General features: G+C 32.9%; 2 protein-coding genes across 5 annotated transcripts; one reads left to right on the forward strand and one right to left on the reverse strand.

Moving 5' to 3' along the window:
* Positions 1–1,888: 1,888 nt before the first annotated feature.
* On the forward strand, positions 1,889–4,427 carry LOC120169634 (TIMELESS-interacting protein-like). Of its 2 annotated transcripts, none has more exons than XM_039177743.1 (5): positions 1,889–2,390; positions 2,499–2,621; positions 2,921–3,020; positions 3,138–3,253; positions 4,055–4,427. In XM_039177743.1, exons 1-5 carry the CDS (start codon positions 1,986–1,988, stop codon positions 4,343–4,345), a joined length of 1,035 nt encoding a protein of 344 aa, XP_039033674.1. In that variant the 5' UTR covers positions 1,889–1,985; the 3' UTR covers positions 4,346–4,427. The 2 variants fall into 2 exon arrangements, with proteins under 2 accessions (XP_039033674.1, XP_039033679.1); XM_039177748.1 differs by having other exon boundaries at positions 3,144–3,253; positions 4,055–4,426.
* Positions 4,428–4,833: 406 nt separating this feature from the next.
* On the reverse strand, positions 4,834–10,015 carry LOC120169650. 3 transcript variants are annotated; one of them, XM_039177773.1, is made up of 10 exons: positions 9,807–10,012; positions 9,275–9,733; positions 8,874–8,973; positions 8,535–8,591; positions 7,827–7,944; positions 7,050–7,132; positions 6,414–6,475; positions 6,195–6,291; positions 5,981–6,031; positions 4,834–5,149 (listed from the first exon to the last, which is right to left on the reverse strand). In XM_039177773.1, exons 2-9 carry the CDS (start codon positions 9,580–9,582, stop codon positions 6,029–6,031), a joined length of 828 nt encoding a protein of 275 aa, XP_039033704.1. In that variant the 5' UTR covers positions 9,583–9,733; positions 9,807–10,012; the 3' UTR covers positions 4,834–5,149; positions 5,981–6,028. The 3 variants fall into 3 exon arrangements, with proteins under 3 accessions (XP_039033704.1, XP_039033697.1, XP_039033689.1); XM_039177766.1 differs by lacking the exon at positions 5,981–6,031 and having other exon boundaries at positions 5,063–5,149; positions 9,807–10,009; XM_039177758.1 differs by lacking the exons at positions 4,834–5,149; positions 5,981–6,031 and adding an exon at positions 5,703–5,980 and having other exon boundaries at positions 9,807–10,015.
* Positions 10,016–14,286: the final 4,271 nt, after the last annotated feature.

Here is a 14,286-nt window from a genome sequence, read left to right on the forward strand (position 1 = left end):
TTAAAGTTGAATTTAGTTTGTGAGTTAGATGAGTATGAGTTTTATTTTGTAATTAAAATTTTATTTGAATTTAGTTTACAAAATTTGAATTAAGTTATAAATTGTTTAAGATTTTATTAAAATTTAATTATAAAATTGATATGATATGATATCAATTGATTTAAAATTAAATAATTGTCTATAATATATATATATATATAATTTTTATATTTTTTTATATGTAAGGTGGAGAATTTAAATGATTTTCTATAATAATATATATTTTTTATATGTAAGATTCCACTTGAACTTAAAAATTAATTTATTAATCACTAATTTTTTTGAATTATTCGAGTCATATTTATAACTTCAAACTATTTAATTCTTTTAATTCAAATTAGGTAGAGTCAGTTTTTAACGTCATATTGAAAATTTTGATTTTTTAACTAAATTGAGTTTCGTTTAACTTATTTTGTTCAAAAATGGAGAAGTATATTAAATATCAATAACATCGGATTATTAATTATAACCACATCGGATCGGTTCTTGACAAAGTCCCATGAGTAAGTTTATGTGCCACTCGGTTAACTTCTTGGTGAACATATTAAACTATGAACTTCGGGAAGAAGCAAGAAAAATGCGTGCCTTGTTGAGCATCAATTCGAATATCGAAATGTTCCTATTTGGCCTAATCAAGTAATTAACAATGGAAATGGCATCCCCTTCAATAGTCGCGGAGTCCCAATCATTCTTAGCAACCATGCGGATATCCATAGTGAATTCGACAGCCTCCACTGATTCAGCTGTGTGAGTAGCAGTTAACTTCTGCGCCACCCCACAAATAATCATTTCGTGACGGTCTCTTGCGACCACTCCAATGATTGTTTCACCGGTAACCGAAAGAAAAGCCCCGTCAACATTTATCTTAACGGTTCCAGTCATAGGCTTTGTCCAAAGTCTATGTGGTCTCGTTTGAATCTTGCTGAAATTTTGAGCTTTGTCGTGTGCCTTCTTGAATTCGGTTCCTAAAGTCCACGCCATATTCACCACATCTCTAGAGAGCTCCTTGTCATGCACTCATTTATTATGTCGATTTCAGATGCTCCCCCAGGAGCTGGGAAGCGTTGAAAACCCTTCCCTATCAAGAATGAGCACCAAGCCTTCAGGCCATGCTTTACTTGAAGAAGCTTGCATCTCCACATCTCCACGGTTTAACCCCAAAAGTGCCAAAATCTCCTTCACCTTTGAGCAATCTTTGAGAGCGTAGATTACTGTCTCTACCTCACTGTCTCTGCCGAGAGTTTGAAGCCAGTGGGCAGTGCTTCATGGCACGCACGTCATCCAAGAAGTTTGATTTTCGACAACATGGGCAACTTCGAAATAATCTTCCATATCAGAGATCGATTCTTTTCGGTTCCAGCTTTCAATAGCAACCAGTTGTACCCGGATTTAGAGGAGTAGAGGCTTGAATTATGATGCTCCCATAAGAGTTGATCTCCCACTTGGGGGTGATAATAATGCCCAAAATCAACTTTGCATCATGTTCTTGAAAAGTCTGGCAGACCTTATTTTCATCCCGCTGAGCAACTCCTTGAACCATGAAGTCACCACACTTTGTAGGCTGCTCAATATTATCCACGTACGTGCATGTTTTTTTATTAATCTTGATAAATACAAGACTGTCTATTCAAAGATTAATTTTAACCATTTGAAATTAAACACTTACACCCTTAACATACATGATGCTCGAACCCAAAACTTCAAAAAATAATAATTTCTTTATCACCAAAATCATCTATACGTGTTAGTTCCACCGGATGGGAGCCTCCACAGTGACAAAGATGCTAAGGTGTGAGGCTTTACTGTTTAAAAAATATTTTAAAAAAGGCATAAAAGTGTGTATTTTCGGACCATGCCGAGACTTTCCCTCCGATTTCTCCCGCCACTTACGAGACAGTAAATATATAATACCAAATGAAAACCTAAACATTGTAGAGAAGATCCAGATGGAGAATGCGAATTCAGCTCCGACTGGTTGCTACAAATGCGGAAGAACCGGCCACTGGTCTCATGACTGCCCCGACGCCCTCAAATCGGACCATCTCAATCCCAGAAGAGTCGGCTCCGACAATCCAAATTCCGTCGGAAAGGGTTGCTACAAGTGCGGAAGACCGGGACACTGGGCACGTGACTGCCCCGGTATCGCTAAACCCGATCAACCCAATCTCAACGCTTCCTCCGGCACCGACTTTACTTCGAATCCGCTTCCTAGACCCGAAAAGCCCAAGAAAGTAGCCAAAAGCAGAACCCGACCCAAGCTCACACCCGAACTTCTCCTCTCCGATGATGGTCTCGGTTACCTCCTTCGCCACTTCCCTCGGGCTTTTAGGTATCGTGGTCGCGGTCACGAGGTAGAATACTAGATTAATCGTCTTTCTATTAAATCGAAATGATTGTTCTTCATTTTACCAAATTTGGGGGACATTTAATTAAGCTTTTATTTTGTTTTTTGTTTTTAGGTCAGTGATTTGGGAAACTTAATTGAGTTGTTCAGAGAATGGCACAAGCATTTGATCCCATATTACTCTTTCGATCAGTTTGTACATAAAGTGGATAAAGTTGCTTCTTCCAAACGTGTTAAGGTAAATCATTCAACCTTTAATTGTAGTGTTTAATGACTTGTTACTGAAATTAGGGTACTTAATTTTTTGTTTCAAGGGTTTAAAGTGCCAAAATTTACGTGATTATCTACCTCGTAGCTTTGGGTTATTGAAATATTACCGATTGAGAGTTCTCCTAAGCTATAGGCAGACTTAGATGAACTGTAAACTTAAATATCATTATGTGTTGGAATTTGCTTTAGGATCCGCTTACACTGGTAGCGGAGTTAATTCTGAAGCATATATACACATACTTCATTTGCTGCATATCTTTTGGGCAGAATTGTATTAAAGACTTGAGAGAACGAGTTGCTAGAGGAAGGGATCCTACAAAATTGCATGAAAGTCCAGATGAGTTTAACCCTCCCACTGATGAGCAAGGTACGCTAGCAATTCTTTTGTTTTTAACACATTCTATTTCCATGTCGCTTATTTCATTGCTCGAGGCATAAATATTATATTGTGCTTAAAGGGAACAAACTAAGCATCCGTTTTTAGTTGTAGTGGCCGGACGGACTGGGGGACAAACTCATGACCACCATGAAGGAGATCATGTTGATGAGATTCAAGAAAGTATGAGTATGCTTAATGAGATTTACCAGAAGGTTTCTGAGGTAACCATATTGCTTTTAGCTTTGGTTCTTCTAGTTATAGTTGTGCAGTCACTTCTCAAGTCCATAGTTAGTAGTGTTGAGCTCTTTATTGAAGAATTATAAAGGAAAATCGTTACTATGTACCCTAGATATCAATAGCAAAATACTAATAAAGCAATAATTGATGGTATGCTTCCTATGGCTTTGGTGACTGTTTTTCTTTTATTAGATTGCTGCTTTGAGATTTGTGTTTGTCAAGCCTGTTAATTGTCGAATTTGTATACAGAATACCCGTATATCAATGCAATTTTTACATTAAATGGAAGTAGTCTTTTAGCTATAAGGAAGTATTTATGTTCATATATGCTGAGAATATACATCATTGTGCCTAATACGACCTGGCTGCCAGTAGAAATGTTTTATTAGGTTAATTCACGATTCTACCTAATGGTTAAATATAACGGACCTGGATCGATGGATGAGTGAAAATAGACGGTTGAGATTATCTCTGTTTTTTTTCCATTGAATATTTTTTTCATTTTTTACTATTAATCTCAGTTATCTATTTTTATTCGTCTAACGACCTTAAAAATGTGTAAAAACGTTTTATACCGTGCGAGTGGATCTTGCCATATATATATACACGGCCATTTCGCTTCACAATTCTTTCAGGTCATTTAAAGATGCTGCTGCTTGTGGACGAGTTAATTCATTTTATAAGATCCTAGTTTAATAATGATATGTTATGGACTGTTGCTATCTTTTTAATTCTGGATGTGATGCTAATGTTAAACGATACTATATTCTTGTCATTGACCATAGGAACCATCTCATGACATACACACCCCTACGGTTGCCGCTGAAGCACTTGCAGCTGGTGACTCCGGGCCACATGAGCAAATGCCAAATAAGGAAACTAATTGCTCTACTGAAATTCATATTACAGAAGAACAGAGAGCTCGGATGGAAGCTAACAAGGTTAAGGCACGGGAGAGAGCTGCAGCTGCCTCTAGTGTTGGAATCACAGAAGAGCAGCGTGCTCGCATGGAAGCTAATAGGTTAAAAGCACTAGAAAGAGCTGCAGCCAGAGTTCATTCTTTGCACTCAGCTTGACTGTTAACTGTCAACTATAATTGTTTTTTTTCCTTCCCCCCCCCTTTTTTTGTGCATTGCCCTGAATGAAAATCCCATATGCAGACAATTGTGGTATCTTACGCTTGTCAGTTCAAGGTTTTGTGCATTGTAGTAGAAAATGCCTTCCTCTAAATGCTACCGCAGGTTATGGTGAACTAAGATTTTTATTTTCGTGTCTAGCCAGATTTTGCCACCTCTTTAACCCAAGCTTTGGTTTTCAATTTGCTATAATCTCCAGGTTTCATGAGTATAATGCATAGCTATGGATGTAGAATGTAAGAAACTACAAAAATGAAGCCTACTGATTAACGAAAGCCCAGCTGAAATTGATCTGATCAATCATTCTAATTGATTTAGTACGGGTACAGGAAGATATTAACTCAAACACTGATTAATCAAGAAACAAATAGGATCTACCCCAAGGTATAGCAAATTATAAAAATTATACGCATGAAGCTTCAATGCACAATTCAGCCGAATCTGTTAAGAGATTATAAGTATCTGAGTTCGTCTTATATGCTGCTTGGATTTCAAATCTGGAGGGTGAAAATTTTGGGTTCCAAAAATGGAGTCTGCAAATTTTCCATCGTGGCATCCAGTGTTATGAGCGTTTGTGTACACAAAAGGAAGAACATATCCTACCAGCTTCTTATGGATCTATCATCAGAAAATTGTTTGTAATTTATATAGATCAGATATATCCAACCTCAATCTCAACTATCCCCTACATCATCTTGACTCCGGCATGAGATCAATCCCGCTTGGTGAGCTAAAAATCCTCGACTGGATATAGGAGAAAAATAAAACAAGGTAACACAAAAATGTAGACAAGTATGTATCATAAAATACAGTTTTTTAATCTCTTAGGGATTGAGTAGATCATTTTATAATCATTGCTTAATTTCTCAAACATTTGCAGGGCAACTAGTTTCCAGACATTAAATCTAATAATAGATGATTATGAGGAACCGAATCGAGGGTTGAACTCGAGATTTAAAATTTAACCCCACCCCCTACACCTTTGTTCAAATGTAAGATGAACAACAAAATTCTATAATGCAGTCAAGTATCCACTTTATCTGATCAAATTACACACTAAGATGACTAGATGCCAGGTTCATCAACAAAGAGACAAAACCATGACGCTACTGGAACGATGGGGAATGACAAGAAGGATACTTTGCCAGCTGACATGCTAGCCAACAATTAGAAGATACTGCAGTTGCAGATGTAACAATTGAGATGGCATGCAATACTATATGTGTTTGATTAGAAGAATTTATAGAACAATGAGCTGGTCGAGGAAAACGAGATTTGCAGCACTTGCAGTAACATGATATAAAACCAGGAAAAGGATTAACCAGATACCTGTGATATACTTAGGTAGAAAGGTGATACTACAAGGTCAAAATAGTAGTCATGCTCAGAAATGAAGTTTGAATGCCAGAAACAGGCTAATGCAAAATTGAATGCAAGACAATAAAACACTAAACAATATTGATATTTTATATGAAGGGATAGACTGCTTCACACTAGGGTAACACGTTCATGATCATGCCAAGATGTTCGGTGAATAGGCAATTGAAAGTGAATTCTTGTGGAAATAGAAGATACCTGCAACAGAAAGGACAAAGGGACACAAGCGATGAAGATGGCAGATCCTCACTAGAATGGGAGTAGGGGAGTTAAATTTTAATCATTTTGGAAGAGCATACAGGATGTTCTATTTGCAGTTACATATAAGTACAGGTCAACGTAGAAAGGTTACACTCTCAACCAGCATATATAGGCTTTGAATGAAAACTATATAAATTTAAATGTAACCTACCTGAGTTGCAGCAGGCAAGATGCAATTTGCTAAATCATCATTAACAGATACAGGCAATGGTGGCATCTGGCTCATTAAACCCGGCATACATCTCATGCTGCAAAAAGTCATTGTAGAAATTAAAAACCTGAAGCTTAGGCAACAATGAACACAAAACAAAACCAAAATGATTGCCACAGAGCATCAATCACCAACTAATAATTATAAAGATCCACGTACTCATTTAGAATGGCGGTAATATTGTTCCTTGTGTGATAAAAGAGATTAATATTTTCCTGCAACTGTTCATACAAACTGTACTTAATGAGCCAGCCTCAGAAGACTTTCAAAAAGAGCCCATATATGTTATGAGGTGATCACATACAAGATTTACATAAGCACGTAAAAAGAACAAGAATAAATTGAACTATCTATACGTAAGACAGCTTTAAAAGGTGTCTATCCTGATTCTTGAACAAGAACCATGACTTTTTTATTATATGTAAATCCATTCATCATTTAAGGGAATAATTGTCACCTTACTTAACCTCTTCAATAAGAACTGTGACATCCTTATCATGTGCAAATTATTTCATTCATCATTAAATGGAATAGTTGTCAATCTATCTAACCTCTTGAACAAGAATAATTACTTTTTATATGCAAATTCCTAATATTTATTATTTAAAGGAATAGTTGTCACCTTATTTAATCTCTTGAACTTGACACAAAAAACTGACATAACCAGCAGACACCATTGAAATATAGGACAAACAAGAAGACAAGGTATTCAACTCATCTTACACCTATAATTTACTGTATGCTTTCATATTTTCCAAAGACCGATTGCTGTAAATTAAGGCATGATATACTCACCTTATATGCAGAAAGGTTAGATGTGATTTGACTAAAAGCTTGAGAATTTTGCTTCAAAAGTTGCATAGTTGTGCCAGTTATTCCTGAAAATTCACAACAAACACATAGCAATGCTGTTAAGTTCAAGCTTATCCTCCAGAAAAATTGTTTTACCTTGTCTCGTGAACTCTATTGTGTTTGAAGTCACTCCTCAATCAAGTTCTAAATGCACTGGCCTGCTCACCACACTCATTTTAGAATAATATAGTTAATATCCCAGAAAGAAAAGATATAACGAATACAAATGTTGACTTTGACATATTGTGCTACAATTTGATTAAATACTTCCAACCAAAACCTTTTCTATCTAGATTGCTTTCATCAAATTATGTTGCTTGTCAACTTTTTCATTTCCCCAACTTTGTTAACTTTAAATACCAAATAATCAACCTCATTGACCCCTAGTCCCATATTCATGGAGACAAGAATTGAAACTTTTTCCCAGGTAAACCTTATCAGCACATATGCTTGTAACATTTCCAAATTTTGCCAGCTTTTTCAGAAGATTACATATCAATCTCATAATTAAGCACCAATTTGATAGCTAATGTCCATCTAATTCATCAATAACTGTAAACCACTAAATATTAAAACTCAACCTCAAAATCATAATTTCTTCAACCTAAATCCATCATAAACATCATCTTGGAAGATTGCCCCAAAAGTTTGTATAATCAAAAGCAATTACCACCAAAAGAAAGATATCAATGCTTCTAGATGGTAATATAAAATACAAACCTTCAGAAGGCATTCTTCCATTCTGATCCAGATGGTGCATCACGAGAGGATATGAAGCCATGTTCTGTGGCAGTGCTGAAGTTATATTCACAGTTGAGGACGATTCTACTTGCTTACCCTGAAGAAGAATGAACTTTAGAATACTGGTTTTTCAATCACGTTACATCCTAAAGGTATTATCATGGAATCAAAACAGGAATTCCAGTTATGGGATTCATCTTAGCTATTTCAGGCACAGAGAATTTACTTGAGTTGATTTTTGGTCATAATTAGCGGTTTTGTTTGTAATTTGACTTGAAGGAAAGAAAGGAATTGAGAGAAACTGTAGTTCTTTCCAACAAAAACGGATAAAGCTTCACAGCCAGAGGTGTGAGAGAAGTGCTCAATGGATTAGTGAACAAGATTGAATAGAAATGGGTTTCTCAGAATGTAGCTTCACTTAGGACTGCATCACTGAGCTTAAGACAATATTCTTAGGGCCCAGTGAGCACAGTACACACAGAACAGTCTCTGAACAAGAGATTGTTATAGCTGATACTGATGACAAAAAAGCATTTTATACAAAGTAACTAAGGAATCTCATGGAGCCTACCATTCTATGAACTTCTTCACAATAAACTTAACTAACATTTTTAAAACCATAGGGAGAAAAAGAAGAAAGAAATCAATATTAAGTATTGTATAAATTTACATAATTTATCACCGTACCTTCCTGTTGTTCACCTTCTTTCCTGTATTAAGTTCTTCAGGTTTCCTTCGCTTTCTCTGCCAAATTCCAAATATAACTTTATCTCTTAAAGAAGATGAATTTACAGATTTTAAATGTACAAATATAATGTCTATAAAATAAAATGTATAGAAGCACATTAACAGATTGGTTGGATTCAACTAGCTGAAGTCAATGCCAAAACAAATAATTGAACATTGCCGCCAGCATACCAAAACTAATACTTTTGCACGCCACTTTTTCATATTAGACCACATGAAAAAAAGATCAAAAATAGAACAAACAATGAAAGAAAGGCATCATTAAATAAAGGAGCTTACTTGCATCCACCTACACCTCAACGCAACATCACGTACAGTTTTATCAGGCAAGGTAGCTGCAATCTTTATGTACTTGATAATATTTGGTTCGTCTTTATACCTATATACATGTACATCAAAATAAAAATCAGCACTTAATCTCATTTCCAAAAGAAGACATACCTGATGAGTACCTCCTCAAAAACAGGTTCTACCATAACAAGCATAAGCAAAAACACACAGCAATTCTAGTAAAATCATCAGGGTAGCTACTAGCTACTACATAATATTAACTATGATAACTTGGATTAATTTACCTATATTAGTAGCACAATTTTATAACACTTGCATATACAGTAAGAAGCTGAATACGTCTACAAAAGGCTTCGAATAAAATGCAAGAATAATTAATTAAGACATACCTTTCAAGACTGTCTTCCAGTATATACTGTTCGTCAACAGACCATTCGGCAGCAAACCCTGCATCATGTTTGTGCCCTGAAACTGAATCAACAAGTAGGGAAGACCCGGGTTGGACTAATGAAGGGGGACTTGTAATCACACCGGAATTCCCATGCAATATCATGGCCGGCGGTGCAAAGTATCCACTCATCGGAATCACCTCAGAGCTACTGTCAATAGCAGCTGACTGGAAAGATACAGCCTGTCGATTCATTATAGGACTTAAACTATCTTCAGGATTAAACCCACTGTGCGCTTCTGTTTTCATTTTTTTCCCTTTCTTTTCCTCACACGATTTCACTCATAACTCCACTATGCCTCATAGTCTCATCATGGTTCATTTTTAGCTCGGAAGAACAAATCCAAAAGGAGAATCCAAAATAGCATATCAATCTCGAAAATTCAACCAAAACCGAATCCTGAAAACAAAAAAAACACATCAATAAGAAATGACAGCAACAAACAAAAGTAAAAGAGAGGGCGGAAGGTTACCTTTTCGAGAGTTGGTTTTGCTTTTCTTTCGTTCACAATATGCTAGGCTACTGCAATTAGCCAATTAGTGCTATTTTTTTGGGTGTGGGGTTCTTTGGTTTTGCTTAATATCACCATTTTCTTGCGGAGAGAACAAAGGATTAGCTTACACCTTCATGGCTCCACCCAATGGAAAAGCAAAGTTTTGCAAAGCAAAGCAATGAAAGGGATTCAAAGCAAAACAAAAAGAAGTTCGGGGATATTTTTTTGATAAAGTGAATTTAATTTTTATATGTAATTCATATTTGCTGAAATTGGAATTGAGCAACAGTGCGAATCCGTGTAAGCATTTGATGCCAATTATTGTAGACTTTCCACTTTTCCTTTCTTTTTTATTATATTTCTATTTTAATTTGATTTAAATATGTAGAATTCTTAAATTAAAATTATTTTTATATAATTTATTTTTAAATTAAAGTGAATTATTTTATATAATATTAATTATATAATTTGATTTATAATAGAAGATATAACTTTTAACGGTGGAAGATGATTGAAGTTTGCGGTCAAGAAAAAGATTAAGGTGAATCCTTTGAAATTGGGGGGAATTGGAATCAAATTCCACCACTTTTCCATGTTTGGTTCAAGTTTTCCAACGGAATTGGAATCCCTCATGGCTTCAACTTTCCATCAAATGAGGGAAAGTGAATTCCATCCAAGAATGGATGGAATTCAATTCCCTTGTTGGAGGGAATTGAAATTTGACCATGCTACACTCATCAATCTTTTGATAACTTATTCTTATATTGAATAAAAATATTTTTTATTATTTCGGGTCGGGTCGGGTTCATATATTCGGGTCGGGTCGGGTGAAACTTTATTTTGGTCGGGTCGGTTTTTTTAAGTGTGTATTCGGGTTGGGCCGATTTCGGGTTTAGGGTGAAAAATTCCGGACCCGAAAATATATATAATTTTACCTTATATATTTAGGAATAATTATAATAATACCCCTCTCTATATATATTTTTTTTCAATTAAGTCACTGTTTTTATTGAATAAAAATAATTTTTTATTATTTTGGGTCGGGTCGGGTTTGATTTCTAATTCATATATTCGGGTAGGGTCGGGTGAAACTTTATTTTGTTCAAGTCGGGTTGGGTTTTTTAAGTGTGATATTCGGGTCGGGTCGGGGTTTTTTAAGTGTGATATTCGGGTCGGGTCGGGTTCGGGTTTAGGGTGAAAAAAACCGGACCGACCCGAAAAAATATATAATTTTACCTTATATATTTAAGAATAATTACAATAATACCCTCTATATTTTTTTCAATTAAGTCAATGTTTTTATTGAATAAAAATATTTTATTATTATTTTGTTTCATGTCGGGTCGGGTTTCTAATTCATATATTGAATAAAAATAGTTTTTTGTATATTTTTTGGTAACTAATTAACATACTCCGATTGGAATGTATCGAAATATTGCTCTATCTTTTTGTAACTTATTAACATATTTTGATTGCGATGATTTTAACTTATGATGTTTATTAGCATGATTTTTATAATTTATTAAAATAAATAATCAATCAATAAAATGAAAATTTAATATTTTTTAATTTTTTATAATATATTACTACATATAAGTTGTAAAACAAACTAAAATAAAGCAAAAAAAACAAGAAGGATAATTCTGTCATTTTACATTACTGAAATCAAATTCATCTGACATGTCTGCAAACCAAACAGAATATGGAATTGGATTCCAATTCCATTTCCTGTCAACCAAACAGAATATGGAATTGGATTTTAATTTCTGACAGATTTCAATTCCTTCACAGATTCCAATTCTCTCATAAACATTCCAGCAAACCAAATACCAAACTTCACGATTTTCACTCCGATTGTGCAATTTAATTATTCTAATTTTTACTATTTAAAAATAAATAAATTTATTATTAGATGGATAATATATCTTTTTAATTGTCTAAGCTTAAAATAATTTAAAATAATTAATAAAAATTATTTTATTTTTTATAGTTGTTAGATTAAACATTAATGATTGGATTGAATTGAATTGAATTGAAGAAAAAGAGAAAAATAAAATTTTTAAATAAAAAATAATATACAAAATCTAATTTAATTATAAAAATATAATATAATATTTATTATAAATTTTAAAACAATATAAATAGCTTTAGAATATTTAAAACTTTTCAAATTTTTTTTTTTTGCATAAACTTCTTTTTCATTGTTATTTTACTTTAGGTTTGATTTTCCATGGAAAGAAAAAGCAGGCATCTCAAGTTGCATGGAATGCCTGGTTTATATTACCCCCAAAAAAAAGTTCAAGTTGAAGATACTGTTAAAATAGTACATTTCTCAACTTTTTTTAACAATGAAAATTAGGTCGACCCTTAATAATACTTTATTGTATTTTTTTAGGATAAAGTACAAAAATAGTCCTCCGATAATATAATATTATTTTGTTGAGTCTTTGACTATTAAAAGTTATAAAGTAGTCCTCAGACTATAGAGAGTTGATTTGTTGAGTCCCTCGACTATCAAAAGTTACAAAATGGCCACCCCGACTATTCATTATATTCCAAAGTCGTATTTTTATGTTAAAAAATTAACGATCGTTTAAGTTGGACGCTAACTGAGGTATGTTAGTCGTTTGAGATTATGATATCAGATTTTATCATATCTCAGTTAGCAGGTTAACGTCTAGTTCAGACTGTTGTTAATTTTTTTAACGAAAAATAATGAGTTTCAAACCTAATGAAAAGTCAGTGACCATTTTGTAACTTTTAATAGTCGAGGGACTCAACAAAGTAACTCCCTATAGTTGGGGATTATTTATAATTTTTAATAGTCGATAGACTCAACAAACCATTATCCTATTATCCGGAGAGCATTTGTGTACTTTACCCCTATTTTAAAAATAATTTTAATAATTCCATTGCTTAAAATAGTATATGATATTGATTTTTCAGATGGGCTGAAATCTAAATATGAAGAAGCAAACAATGGCCATAACATTTAGTACCAAGAGCCCATCTTATCTATATTTCTACGTATGAAGAAGCAAAAGTGGAAAATGCTCACGTGCGGTAGTTTTAATATACGATTAAAAAAATGTGATATCGATTTTATTATTGTTTAAATAAAAAATCGATAAAAAATGACTGGAAACATTATTAGCGCTATCGGTTTTGTTATTATTGGGTGTTTTATCGGATTTGGTAAAAATGACCAGAAACATTATTAGACGCTATCGGTTTTATTATTGTTGGGCATTTTTACTGGAAATGTTAAAAAAATTGATGTTTTAGGTATAAAAATAATAATATTTTAAATAATTTTTTACTGATTTTATTATTTAAACAATAACAAAACGGTTAATACCTTATTTTAACCTTATATTAAAGTGTCACACTGTAAAACTTCTTAGCAAAAGTAAACCAAAATTAATTTTCTTTTCCTTTTAATACCTTCTATTTTTCTTTTATATTTACTTTTCTGTTCCATGTTTTTTCTCGTTTGATTACATAAATATTAGTATAATAAAAAATTAATTAAATTATAATACTGGTATAATTATGACATCAAAAACTAACATGTATTTATGTATAATCAAATCCCAATATAATTATATAATTCTTTGAAATTTATATTCAGTAATATAAATATTATTAAAGTAGTATTTCAATAATGTCATTTTGCATCTTTGGTCTAGAAATGTGTCATCATCCATAATATCATTCACATCACTCTAATATTTCTCAAACTTCTTTTACATGTTACTATTGGAAATGATAACGTGCGACAGTTTTAATATACAGTTTAAAAAAGGCGTTACTGGTTTTGTTATTATTTAAATAACAAAATCGGTAAAAAAATTACTAGAAATATTATTATTTCTACCTGTTTTGTTATTTTTTTCTACTGATTTTGTTATTGTTTGGCATTTTACCGGAAATGTTAAAAAACATTGATGTTTTAGGTAAAAATATAATGTTTTAGGTAATTTTTTATCAGTTTTATTATTTAAATAACAACAAAACCGATAATACCTTTTTTAATTATATATTAAAGGTGTCGCACTGTAAAACTTCCATGTTACCATTCTTGCTCGAAATAGTGTTAAAAGTAAATGAATTAATGAGAGAGAAAGCAAAAATGAATTATGGTGTTAAACTTTTTTTTTTGTTTAAATCTATTAAATATTTTATTTTCAAATAAAATTCATTCTATTATTTAAATATGTATCCATATATCAAAAAGATCATAATTTATAGTTAAATGCAAAATTGTAATTTTCAAATATAAAGATAATAGGTAATCAATGAGATATTAATTTTAGACGTCGTGAGGGTGCTCATTCTTTCTTATGTGCAATTAATTCTCGAACTCGGTTTAATTTTTCTCTGGTTTTCAAACGTAGACTTTAAAATAATCTTTTTTAGAAGAGAACTTTCAAAAACTTTTCTTTTAAAAAAAAGTTTA

The sequence above is a fragment of the Hibiscus syriacus genome, unplaced genomic scaffold, assembly GCF_006381635.1.
Source record: "Hibiscus syriacus cultivar Baekdansim isolate YM2019G1 unplaced genomic scaffold, ASM638163v2 tig00003041_pilon, whole genome shotgun sequence".
Taxonomy (NCBI): domain Eukaryota; kingdom Viridiplantae; phylum Streptophyta; class Magnoliopsida; order Malvales; family Malvaceae; genus Hibiscus; species Hibiscus syriacus.